General features: G+C 39.9%; 3 protein-coding genes across 5 annotated transcripts; all 3 read right to left on the bottom strand.

Moving 5' to 3' along the window:
- Positions 1-239: 239 nt before the first annotated feature.
- alyref (Aly/REF export factor) lies at positions 240-4,228 on the bottom strand. Of its 2 annotated transcripts, none has more exons than XM_014972258.2 (6): positions 3,852-4,228; positions 2,327-2,485; positions 2,089-2,236; positions 1,723-1,786; positions 804-978; positions 240-716 (listed from the first exon to the last, which is right to left on the bottom strand). In XM_014972258.2, exons 1-6 carry the CDS (start codon positions 4,101-4,103, stop codon positions 702-704), a joined length of 813 nt encoding a protein of 270 aa, XP_014827744.2. In that variant the 5' UTR covers positions 4,104-4,228; the 3' UTR covers positions 240-701. The 2 variants fall into 2 exon arrangements, with proteins under 2 accessions (XP_014827744.2, XP_087864376.1); XM_088008250.1 differs by lacking the exon at positions 3,852-4,228 and adding an exon at positions 2,939-3,838.
- A 750-nt stretch (positions 4,229-4,978) lies between these two features.
- Positions 4,979-7,992, bottom strand: mcrip1 (MAPK regulated corepressor interacting protein 1). Of its 2 annotated transcripts, none has more exons than XM_014972282.2 (5): positions 7,866-7,992; positions 7,153-7,239; positions 6,934-7,052; positions 5,794-5,898; positions 4,979-5,687 (listed from the first exon to the last, which is right to left on the bottom strand). In XM_014972282.2, the coding sequence occupies exons 2-5, from the start codon at positions 7,158-7,160 to the stop codon at positions 5,623-5,625; spliced, it is 297 nt and encodes a 98-aa protein (XP_014827768.1). In that variant the 5' UTR covers positions 7,161-7,239; positions 7,866-7,992; the 3' UTR covers positions 4,979-5,622. The 2 variants fall into 2 exon arrangements, with proteins under 2 accessions (XP_014827768.1, XP_014827775.1); XM_014972289.2 differs by having other exon boundaries at positions 7,153-7,234; positions 7,866-7,968.
- A 495-nt stretch (positions 7,993-8,487) lies between these two features.
- Positions 8,488-10,718, bottom strand: ppp1r27a (protein phosphatase 1, regulatory subunit 27a). Its single transcript, XM_014972235.2, has 3 exons — positions 9,871-10,718; positions 9,591-9,741; positions 8,488-9,365 (listed from the first exon to the last, which is right to left on the bottom strand). Exons 1-3 carry the CDS (start codon positions 10,298-10,300, stop codon positions 9,245-9,247), a joined length of 702 nt encoding a protein of 233 aa, XP_014827721.2. The 5' UTR covers positions 10,301-10,718; the 3' UTR covers positions 8,488-9,244.
- Positions 10,719-11,044: the final 326 nt, after the last annotated feature.

Raw genomic sequence — 11,044 nt, 5'->3', positions numbered from 1 at the left:
CACAATTAAGTCCATTTCAACCCAACCATCATTTGCACCAATGCGTTTCTTGTACGTCTCCTTATATGGACTCAGAAGTGGTGCCAGTCCAACAGAGGCCATACTAGAGCGGGAAAATCTTAATACAGGACGACACCTAGTGTCTGTATTGTGGCATGACAGAATTCTCGGGTCTATTAAAACCTTCAGTACTAGACATCAGTTAAACCTCCCAACAAGTAAAAATATTTCCACAAGCATCCCAAAAGATTAATTTTATATTTCGCATAATCGAACACCAAATACATACATTTTAAAACACTGTCAAACTACCAGTGATGAGGAAATTTTTTTTCACAACATATGGTGGAACATTATATATAACAAACCAGACATTACAAAATTCATAGATGCATAAATCCAAGACTTTTTGGTTAATATACACTGCAGGTTTTATTACAAGTTTCATTAACTACAGGGCAGAGGGGAGCTGGGATACCCCAATTCAAAAACCTACAGTCAAAACCATTTTTTTTCCATCAAAAAAAAAAAAAAAAAAAAAAAAACAGGTAAAAAACACTTTGGAGTATTTAAAAGAAGAGGCTGAAACACTTTCAAATCACATCAGAAGACAAGCGTGTGTAAAATATTCTGCACATTTGTAACAACCACCCTCTTCTGCACAGAAAGGAAGGGAAGACAACTAAGAAGAGCTTCATTTCTTAACTGGTGTCCATCTGGTAAAAAAAAACAAACATAAAAAACATCAAGACAAGTGTAAAACATTACCAAACGAGATCTACTGTATTGTCAGCTGGACATACCCTGGCGTTGTAGGCGTCTAATTGTGCATCAAGCTCCTCTGCTGAAAGCGGTTTGCTTCCGCCACCTCGGCCACCACCCCGTCCTCTCCCTCTGAAGAAACCTGAACCACGGCCGCCTCGACCTCTTTGCATGCCAAAAGTGCGATTTCTGTTCATGCCCCCGACTACGACCAACCTGAAATAAAAGGGTAAAATCCAATGTATCCATATTTTCTAAATAGAATATTTGATGAGTTTGCATACAGTAAAATGTACAAATATCTAATTTTTTTAAAATAACATTTAGTGCATAAATAATGCATTTATTTAGTGTATGCTTGACTGTAGCAAAAAATGCATCTCAGGCAAAAAAAAAAAATCTTCCAATATTAACGTGAAATACTCAAGCACTTTCTGCTAGCCTTAGCATCAGTACAATGTTTTTTTTTTTTACATTAATTGGTTAATGAATTTATAGAAAAAGTTGCTATGAGATTTTTTCTTTCACACCAGGTGAAGCCAAAACGATGCCAAATGAGTTTTGAGAAGCACATTTCTACAGAGTTTTTTTTTATCTTAAATCCAAAATCTATACATTTTGTACAGTTTCAGCTTAATTATTGCTCTGATCGTGTTATTTTTCAGCAAATGGCCTTTAGAGCCTGCATCCTCTGGTTAATTAACCAATTACTAAAATTGAAATTTCAATAATCGATGCACTGTTAATCATTTCAGCTCTAATCAGAACATTGCAAAATGTTGAGAAATTTACCATCAAATACAGAACACACACACAAAATTATGAATAATGCTGCAAGTTCATAGGAACAAAATGCCTTGGTTAAAAATAGAAGTAGAACAAGTTATAATGGCAACATGAGTGTTGCAAAGGGGTGAATTGATCAGACTTCTTAATCATTGAATAGCAACCCTAACTCACCCCTGCATAGGCCGCCTCTGTGTGTCAATCTGTGATGTGACGAGTTGAATGTTCATTGGCCGCCCTAAAAAGACAAATTGAACACCATACATAGAAAACATCAATGCATTTTGTAGGTTTGAGAAAAGAAAACAAAGCAGCAGAATTTCTGGCCAAATATTTCCTCTCACTTATTGTTTTTCATTGGCTAGTTTTAACACAGGGCCAACCTAAATCCTCCAGCTATAAATACAGGTAAAAAAAAACAAAAAAAAAAAAACCAGCACATTTGCAGAAAGAGTAAAGACGCAGAATAACTTAACATGACAATATACTCAAATTCTGGCCACACTACAGACCAATACTAAGCTTTGATCTGAATCGTACCGTCAAGTGGGATGCCATTATATTGCTTCATGGCCTTCAGTGCATCTGCTCTCCTCTCAAAATGGACATCAGCTGTTCCCAGGCTTCTTCCTGAGCGATCGTAATGAACGGCAGCCTTCTTCAGAGTCCCAAATTCAGCAAAAAGTTCCTAAAAGAAAAAAAAAAAAAGAGTGAATTTGTATCTGTTTGACAACAGAAAGAGTAGGCAAGCAAGGACCGCAAACAAAATGTAACATACCTGAATGTCTGCGTCTGAAACACCGAAGTCCAGATTGGAGACTAGAAGCTTCCCTCCAGTTTCCACACCACCTCCTCCGCCAGCGCCGGCACTACCATTAAAGCCTCCGAAGCCATTGTCGAACATGTCGTGCTGCCACTTGTCGGGGAGCTGTTTAGGCTGCAACAGACGAAAGAGAACGCACCTGCTGACTTCAGGATCCCCTTGCCTCTCTGTCAATCACAGAGTCCACACGTCTGGGTGTTGGGGCAAGCAGGGGCTCCACTTCCAACATGGCCAGGGTGGTCAGTTCCCTTAATGTAAGAGGGGTTGGTCCCCAAAACGTTCCCTGCCCACCCCATCACTACAAGCAAGCGAATCCGTTCAAACAGACAAGACAGCTCATTGAAAGCAAGGGGATATAGTGGAGAATTACATTTATAGGACAGACAGGAACTGAACCTTAGCAACATTACAAAATCTCCGTAAGCCATGACTGCCCAAAGTCAATAAAGTAAAAAAATAAAATAAAAATAGTGCAAAGTGAATTTCATAGCCCACACCCAAAAAACAAAACAAAACAAAAAACCCAAAACTGTACACTAAACCTGAAAAACTGCCCATACTAGCTACCAGAAGTTCCCATTGTTGTGGTGCCATCTGCGCCTCCTTCAAAAGGCCCTCCAGAGAGGCTCCGTTGATACACCGGGATCTCCAACTGAAGCAGCCGCCTCCAGCGCTGAACCGCCCGTCCTCGAGCACCGGAGAGTTCTTTGTCGTCTCGTGAATGTGGATAATGTCCATATGGTTGAAAAAAAAAATGGAACAGGGCCTCATGCCCTTCTTTTTACTAGCGTGGATTACGTGAGCGTCCATTTTGAGACCACGCCATTTTGACTGGGGCTTTGTTTGGGGTTTTTTCCCCCCCCCCCGAGGCACTCTTTAATAGCCAAAGGATGGAGAATTGCCTTATATGGAATATATCAGGGTATTAAAGTCCACTTTTCCATCCATAAGAGCCAGGGAGAGTGGTTGAAAAGCCTTCAGAACAGGCCTTGATAAACCCGCCAGCCACTCCCAGAACAAAAGGCCGCCTGGTCGACGAATAGGGAGAATCACGGTGCTCCCATTAGTAGGAAAAACTCATCTGAGGGTCAGCATTTTCGATGATGTGGTTTCCTTCTTTCCAATGCGAGCTGGGGAGCAGTTATCGCCTCCAACGTCTGGCTTTAAATTTCGGGTTGTGGATTCAAAATGGCGCCGTTGAGGCCTAGCCATCCGCTCTTCTTGGAAAATGGTGTAAAGCCATTTGGCTTGTGGGAGAAGGGACGCATTATAACAAACAACTTCCATTCATGCTTAACCGCGAACTACAGAGCTTCCCCATGAAGGAGAACTCGGCGGCTAGCTTTCATTTTTCGCTTGACTTAGCAAGCTGGCAAGAGGATTAGCTAGAAGCAAACTGAAGGACGTTAACCGGGAATTTTCAGCTGTGTCGAAGGTTTTTTTTTTCCTTTGACTGCTTATTCCTCTAACATTCTCATACCCTGCTGTAAGGCGTCGGCCTGCCTCTAGCGCGGTTCAGGTTCTGTCGATTCCTCATGGGGCCGGATCCGCCGCCTCGGCCTCCAAATCCTCCACCGCCGCCGCCTCCAAGTCGTCCGGGGCCTCCTCCTCGGCCGCCGCCTAAGCCTACACGGCCACCTCGGCCGCGGCCTCTTCCTCCCCGGCCTCCACCTCTCTGCTGCCTGTTCTGCTTGATAATCTCATCTAGAGACATATCCATTTTATCGGCCATTACTCTGCCCAAATAATACTAAACTGTGAGGAAAATATAAAATGTACACCCTAGACTCTTTTGGTCCCTCTCCCTGCCCTTTCACAGCACTGCACCGTCGACTGAACACACACAATAAGCTAACGGCCACACAATATAAACAGCCTCATTACGTAACACGTATATTCCGACGTCAACACGTCCATCAACGTAAAGAGAAAACGCGCCCTCTTCTGTCTGGTTAAGTGCATTTAGCCTGACTACCTGACTCTTCTCTATGGAAGAGTGATATTGAAAGAAAACCATGAGATATCGTTGTACCAGAAGTCATGTTAAATGGGATATAAATTTGACCAGCATACCTAGTAGTGCAAAACACACAATCCATAATACACCACTTCCATAAAAAACGCAGAGAAGCTGGTCACAGCACATAACCTTCCAGTTCATTGTTTGTAAGAAAATCTCAATAAAATACTGCTTGCAGTTGCTGCATTACAAAATGAGTGAGTATTTTTGTAGGAGACCTTTTTCATTCATGCACATTTTTGAAGACTCAGTAAGGAAAGTCGCCATTTTTACACTTACTAAGACAAATTGAATACCTTTTGTTACTGCTTTAAAAATCTAGTCATGATCACCTAAATATTTACACCTTCCCGTCATCTCCAATCTCCGGATCCATCAGTCTGTTTACAGAGCTTAAATAGAGCAGTGCAATCTTGCTAATATATATCACTGGGCTTGAAATTACAGATGTCCTACAAACAGAATTCAGTCTTTAATTTTAACTTCACCTTCATGTAATCCAAATTTAAATTTACAGTCAAAAATGTAATTCAGTGACGTGGGACTACAACTTATCAATATTTATGCAGGATCAATAGATGCAAAGCTACTGTAAAAGTATTTTATTCAACATTTTTGTTTCAAGGCTTTGAGCAGAGAGGTTAACTAAGGGCTGTAAAGTTAAATCCACCAAGGGCAAGAGATGGTTTAATCAAAAGGTTGGCCTTCTACATTGTATTTTGGCTTCCAATACTTGCCCATGACATGTTTTCAAATGTGGTCGTTTCACAATTTATCAATCTATTTTCCGGAATGAAACAGAAGAGAAGTGATCCCCTTTACAATTTCTTCCAAACATATCTAAGTAGTTTTACTGTTGTTTAAGACTTTAGTCTTTGTGTCCTGTTGGGCTTCGCTCTGTGCTTCAGCAGCAGTTGTCAGCAAATTTTGATGAATCCCCCCGGAGCAGTCTCATCCACACCACAAGCATCAATATGAACACTTTGATACCTGAAAAGATGAGAAGGGAGAATCTGTTCCTCTTGGAACCCCAGTTTTTTTTAGTCATTGTCAACGGAAAGAAAAAAAAACAAACAGGTTGCTATGGTCCATCGTATACAAATGAGATTTGTATTCTGTTAGACTTGCCAACAGGGTCAAGTTTCTGGCTGTCAGAGGGCAGAGAAATGAAAAGTCCTTGAGGATAATGGATGAATAATAAAAAAAAGTAACAGGAACATGACAGAAAAAACTAAGACTTCTTGGAGTCCTGTGTGTTGCGCCTTTTTAGGTCACTCAGGTCCACTGGTGTGAAAGCTGGAAAAGCAGACAGGAAAGAGGTTGTTACAGCTGTCGACTGGTTTAATCCATTTCGAATGACATTAAAAAGCATATTTATATAAAATTTATTCTGTTAACTTACAATGTAGGTTAGGATTTGGGTTTTTCTCCACATACTCCTGTGGTCCACGGTCATTGCGTTCACTATTTTGTGTTGATCTGATATCTCGGAGCACACACTGCCAGGCTGGGAGGAAAAAAAAACATAAAGAGAACAGGATAATATTTGTTACACCAAGGAGCCACTTACAAGGACACATTGTAAAATAGAAGAAAGTTAATTTTATAGAATATTCGCCATATTTAGTTGCATATTTGGCAGAGATGTATAAAATGAGTCTTTACTAGAGAGGTATGATCACACACTGATACATTTAAATTTACTACATTTATTCATTTGGGAAAATAAACCTGTTATAAGATGATTTTAACAAAATCCCCAGAGGCACAATTATTGGTATCCCCCCCAACCATCCATTTAAAATAAATATATGATTTTTAGGATGGTCAGAGCTTCTAATTAGTAATCAATGATCTTCTGTTTTTCTACCCAAAACCTTGGTAGAAAGCAAAGTATCCCTCCACAGAAAACATTGTGTCAATGGATCCTTTAGGGATAAGGACCCCAATCATTTGGACAAATCAAAGCACAAAGCGGTCACCAGACACAATATCAATTTACTTCTGTGACAATCTTGAGTCCAAAAGTTGGAAAAAAATATTGTATGGACAACGGTTCAATTACCTCTCAGCAAGAAGAACTGGTTCCAAGGACATAGAAAACAGATATGCATATAGGAGCAGCAACTCAATGTTTGTGAAATAAGTTCTGTTTCATAGTTCACTGAACACAAAATTTAAAACCATTTTCCAAATTATCTTCACAGCAAAACAGCTATTGGTTCAACTAGAACAACAACAAAAAACATGTCTAATTGGCTAGTTCGTAATAGTTTGCAGCCTTTTTAAAGTGTGTAAGATGTTGAATCAACATCAACACATCAGCCTGTAAAAAAAAAAAAAGACACTGAAAGAAAAATACAGATTGAAACATTTTAAATTTCAAAAGGCGCTTTACTTCCAGAAGATGTTTTTGTAAATGTCAATATGTTGCAAGAAGGTCCGACCAAGATTTTTCTCGGGCAATGGGATTCAACTTTAGTCCCAAGATAAAAATATATATATATGATTTTGATACAAAATTGTAGAACACAGTACTTACTATCATGTATAAAGCGCACATTCTCCTCATGTGCTGGAGTAAACAGCTCCCCACTGTTAGTCGGAGATCTGGGGCTTGAGGTCCTCTTGTAACTATTCACCATCCTGGGAGCAGATGAGCTTCACACATATACAAAGAATAAAATCAGCAATTAACCACCAAACTACACTTTAAGTACAGTTGACTATCAAGCACTTTACTACCATAACGTATGCAGACCTGGTCATTCTGTTTGCAGTCTGTACTCGCTCCTTGCTCCTCTGTGGTGAGTGGATTTAGAGGGTTGCAACAACTCGAAGTCCTAAACTTAAAGCCCAACAGAACCATTGTAAGTATTTTATCATAATACTGGACATTCATTTTAGTTTTGCATACAATACAAGCAATTTCTTTTGATCAAATCCGACAGGTATACCAGCTTGCAGCCAGAGTTAACAGCTCCTTGCTAGCTAATCATCTTAAATAAATTATTTTATATAATATATATAAGATATACACAGCAGAAGTATTTAATGGCTGACATAGTGGAGTGTTTTATTTAAATCTACACTGAACAATACGTCTGCAACGTAAGGGGTTAGCTAAAAAATAAGCTTTTGTTTACGTTTTGACTCGAGTATCTTCAATGATGTTAGCTGTTGGTAACAGAGAAATCATCACAAAATTTTGACAAAACTAAACTTAACTAATACTGTTTTCTGGCATAGGCGTCGCCATGCTGTTATCATATGGGGTGCAACCAAAACATTTCAAACATAGTCATTTTACCAAGCTAACAGTAGCCTTGCAGCTAACTCGTTAGCGATTTACATTGTTAGCTTGTTCCAGCTAATATGTCTGAGTTATTACTGATAACTCATTTGTTAGGGCAAGCTCGCCATAACAATACGTTCATGCTGTCCTTTAAATAAGCGTTAAGATAAACAACAAACCTTCGTTGATTTCTTTCCTTTATTTCTTTATTCAAAGACTTAGTACGCCAAAAGATGTAGCTAAAAAAATCGTTGCCAATGCCAACCAATCACTTCCGGGAAGAGATGCGGAAGAGATACGAAAGACTTTCAAAACAACTAATAAAATTCTAAAAAAACAATAATAAATAAACCAAGTACAAACATAAAAACAAAATTATTCTTCTTCTTATCATTCTTCTTCACATTTTTTTTATCTTAAAAAGTTAAAGTTAGGTTTACTTTTTTAAATTATTTCTTTACATTACCATACCTCCGTTTCCATTGAGAAACCTTAACAGGACACAAACTCTCAACATGTTTTTATGCAAACTTAATTTGTTTTTATGTCCTTTTCACTAAAACTGTTGACTACTCTGTGTTGTACAGTGACAGACATATTCACACAGTCGTTCACACATGCACGGAGTGCTTTTTTTATACTCTGACCATCTCATGTTTCTTGAAATCCACTCTGAGGTTTCCGGTCCTTCCCAAGGACAATTTGGACATTAAGAGCCAGCAACTGGACCATCAACTATAATTTTATTGCTTCAGTTTTTCGAGGTTCATTGTTGCATTCCATAATAAAACTGCTACAGCCTTTTATTTGTAAAAAGTCCTTTATTTATAAAAAGTACAAAAATAATAATTGTACTGAAAATTATAAGACTTCAAATTTTCTGTCTTTTTACAACAAATAACAGTGAAATACATTTGTCAAAATGCTGTGGAGGTGCAAGAGCTTTCACAAAACAAGACCTGCATTTTTAAGCTTTCTGAACAACATACAAGTAGGTTGTACCAATCTGATTGATCCTCTTTCTGCCCAGCAGTGAGGGTGCACAATGTTGTACAAAACACTTTATCAGTTCAGATTCTTGTGTAGATTGAGCCATGATTTGAGAGCACACAGTTTACAGCCTGCGGATAGGCTAGCACAAACACAAGTGATAAAAGATTTTAACAGAAAAACTCTGTGTTCATTCTCCAAAAATGAACACATTATTAATTTTGAACTAGAATTTAGAAGGAAAGAGATTCAGGTTGAAGGACATGCACTGAGTCACGTAACAGACAACCACACAATCTTATTTACAGCTCTGATATGACAGTTATTAGAAATATGTCATAATTTTACAATGAACTAAGATACAATACTCAACTGCAATAAGGTGTGTGTTGCATAAGATGACATTTTAGAAACTGAATAACCTTCTGAGACGATTTGCACTTCTGAAAATGTTGCTTTCCAAGACCGGAGGCATTGCACAAGCCACAGAGAAATGCTTCATCGGTGTTGCTACTTGTTTTATTTTTACGACATTTAAGCCTTTTCTCTCCCTCGGGTCCACTTGTTCTCACACACAGCCTGTCTCAAACAGTTTAGCCAGCTCTTTGCAGTCTGGGTCAATGAGGTCTGCGGGCTTTTCTCCGCTTTCGTTCTCCGCTTCTGTGCTTGCTCCCATTGACAGGAGATACCTAGAACGAGCAGAAAAATACTTTTACAAAAATCAAACAAGAGGTTTTTGCGATCTTTCTAAATGCATTTCTAGATTCGAGTAGCTATCTGTGTGGCCTTGTTTCTGTAAATTCGGCGCAGAAGCAGAAATAAGCAATGAGTTTCTCGCCTCGGAGGAATTTAATCATAGGAAGATTTAATTGTTGCACATCCAAATAGTTGACATGGGAACGTGAGGATATTACCTGGCAATTTCCGGGTAGCCGTCACTGCAGGCCATGTGCAGTGGTGTCCAGCCGTCCTCGTCTCTCTGGTGGACATCGGCGCCATATTTAATCAGGAGCTTCACCACCTCCAGGTTTCCCGTTAGTACGGCTTCATGCAGAGCAGCCATACCTGCACATATGCAAAAATCAATCCCATGCATTTAGATATACACGTCGCTCTTCTGCTAGTAAATATAATTTCCAAGACCAGAGGTGCAGATGAGCACCTGCCAGGGGAAGAGAAAAAGACTTCGCTCACCAGAGTGGAACAGTGTGTCCACGCGGACCTTCCTTGCTCTCATGAAGCGTCCGATTTGCTCCAGATCCCCTCGCCTGACGATGTCCTGGAAGATGATGTCATTGGGGAAGTGCACAGTCCTCTTTGCAGGTGCCACAGGTATTACAGGTGCAGGGCTTTCCTTCGCTTGAGTGCGACGTGTTGAGGTATATCTTGAAACCTTGCTGTACGAAGGGACGTACGTCGACGCAGCTTTGTAGGTGGACGTGTAAAATGATGGGGAGTAATAAGTGCTACTCTGTGTCGTTGGGGTGTACTTTGATACAGCGGCGTACGTGGATGTCGGCGTGTAATGCAGCGAGGGGCTGTAGTAGGAAGGTGAGTGGTACGCCGGTGTGTACTGCGAACTTCGTGCGTAGGTGGACACCGGTGTTGGGTAGTTGTACTTCATCTTTGCGGATGTCGCACCTCCTTTCTAGATCAAAAGGAGGGAAATAGGAAATCCCAGAAGGCAGAACAATCCAAGGGAAGAGTGGTATCCTTTACGATGCGTCCTTTTTTTTCCCCCTTATAAAAAATACCAACAGTTTTCAAATCTTCAGATTCTCTTATTTTATTTTTTTTTAGCAGTGTATGTCCTCTAGTCGAAGGTTCATTTCGCCTCCGTCAATCAGAATTTGTCAAACAGCATGCCGACTCTTGCACAGAACTGTGGTCTAATGGAGCCACTGGGACTGCATCCCTATATATGCTCTGTAGTGCTATTTTAGGGCTTAAAATCCAATGACTTCAGCTTAGAAATGAGTGACCCATGGCAGGCACCACCCACTTGGGTCACATGCCCACCGACACTGTAACCGCCCCTAGATCATAAAAATGTTGACAGCCACAAAGCTCACTTAGCTTTTCCTGAGCCAAACAGACCTAGAGTGCTGATACAAACAACTAAACAACTATAACTAACATCTCTGCTACACTACGCAGGGAGTAATACTGAATTATTTTGTTTATGCATGATATACAGAATAACAGAATGATTAAAAAACTGATTGCAGAGCAGCTGTACAGGAGTAAACAACAACACATGATCTAAAAGGGACATGTTGTTTGATATGATTACATGCAGTGACCTGAGGTCAAGAAACAAGATATGTTTTACATCTTCTCAAACTGTGGTTTAAGTATCACTGACGTG

Source organism: Poecilia mexicana, unplaced genomic scaffold, assembly GCF_051168715.1.
Source record: "Poecilia mexicana isolate PSO_F unplaced genomic scaffold, ASM5116871v1 scaffold_8, whole genome shotgun sequence".
In the NCBI taxonomy this organism is placed as follows: domain Eukaryota; kingdom Metazoa; phylum Chordata; class Actinopteri; order Cyprinodontiformes; family Poeciliidae; genus Poecilia; species Poecilia mexicana.
This window is presented reverse-complemented; position numbering and strand designations above follow the sequence as displayed.

Excerpts from the sequence above, each read along its gene's own strand:
- alyref (XM_014972258.2), bottom strand. The coding sequence starts at position 4,103 with ATGGCCGATAAAATGGATATGTCTCTAGATGAGATTATCAAGCAGAAC. Across the intron at positions 1,787-2,088 it reads TAATGGCATCCCACTTGACG|GGCGGCCAATGAACATTCAA; the intron begins GTACGATTCAGA and ends TTGTCTTTTTAG. Across the intron at positions 979-1,722 it reads CAGAGGCGGCCTATGCAGGG|GTTGGTCGTAGTCGGGGGCA; the intron begins GTGAGTTAGGGT and ends CTTTTATTTCAG.
- mcrip1 (XM_014972282.2), bottom strand. Across the intron at positions 5,899-6,933 it reads TGTGCGCTTTATACATGATA|CCTGGCAGTGTGTGCTCCGA; the intron begins GTAAGTACTGTG and ends TTTTCCTCCCAG. Across the intron at positions 5,688-5,793 it reads CCCAAATCCTAACCTACATT|CTTTCACACCAGTGGACCTG; the intron begins GTAAGTTAACAG and ends CTGCTTTTCCAG.
- ppp1r27a (XM_014972235.2), bottom strand. The coding sequence starts at position 10,300 with ATGAAGTACAACTACCCAACACCGGTGTCCACCTACGCACGAAGTTCG. Across the intron at positions 9,742-9,870 it reads GGACACACTGTTCCACTCTG|GTATGGCTGCTCTGCATGAA; the intron begins GTGAGCGAAGTC and ends GCATATGTGCAG. Across the intron at positions 9,366-9,590 it reads GGCTACCCGGAAATTGCCAG|GTATCTCCTGTCAATGGGAG; the intron begins GTAATATCCTCA and ends TGCTCGTTCTAG.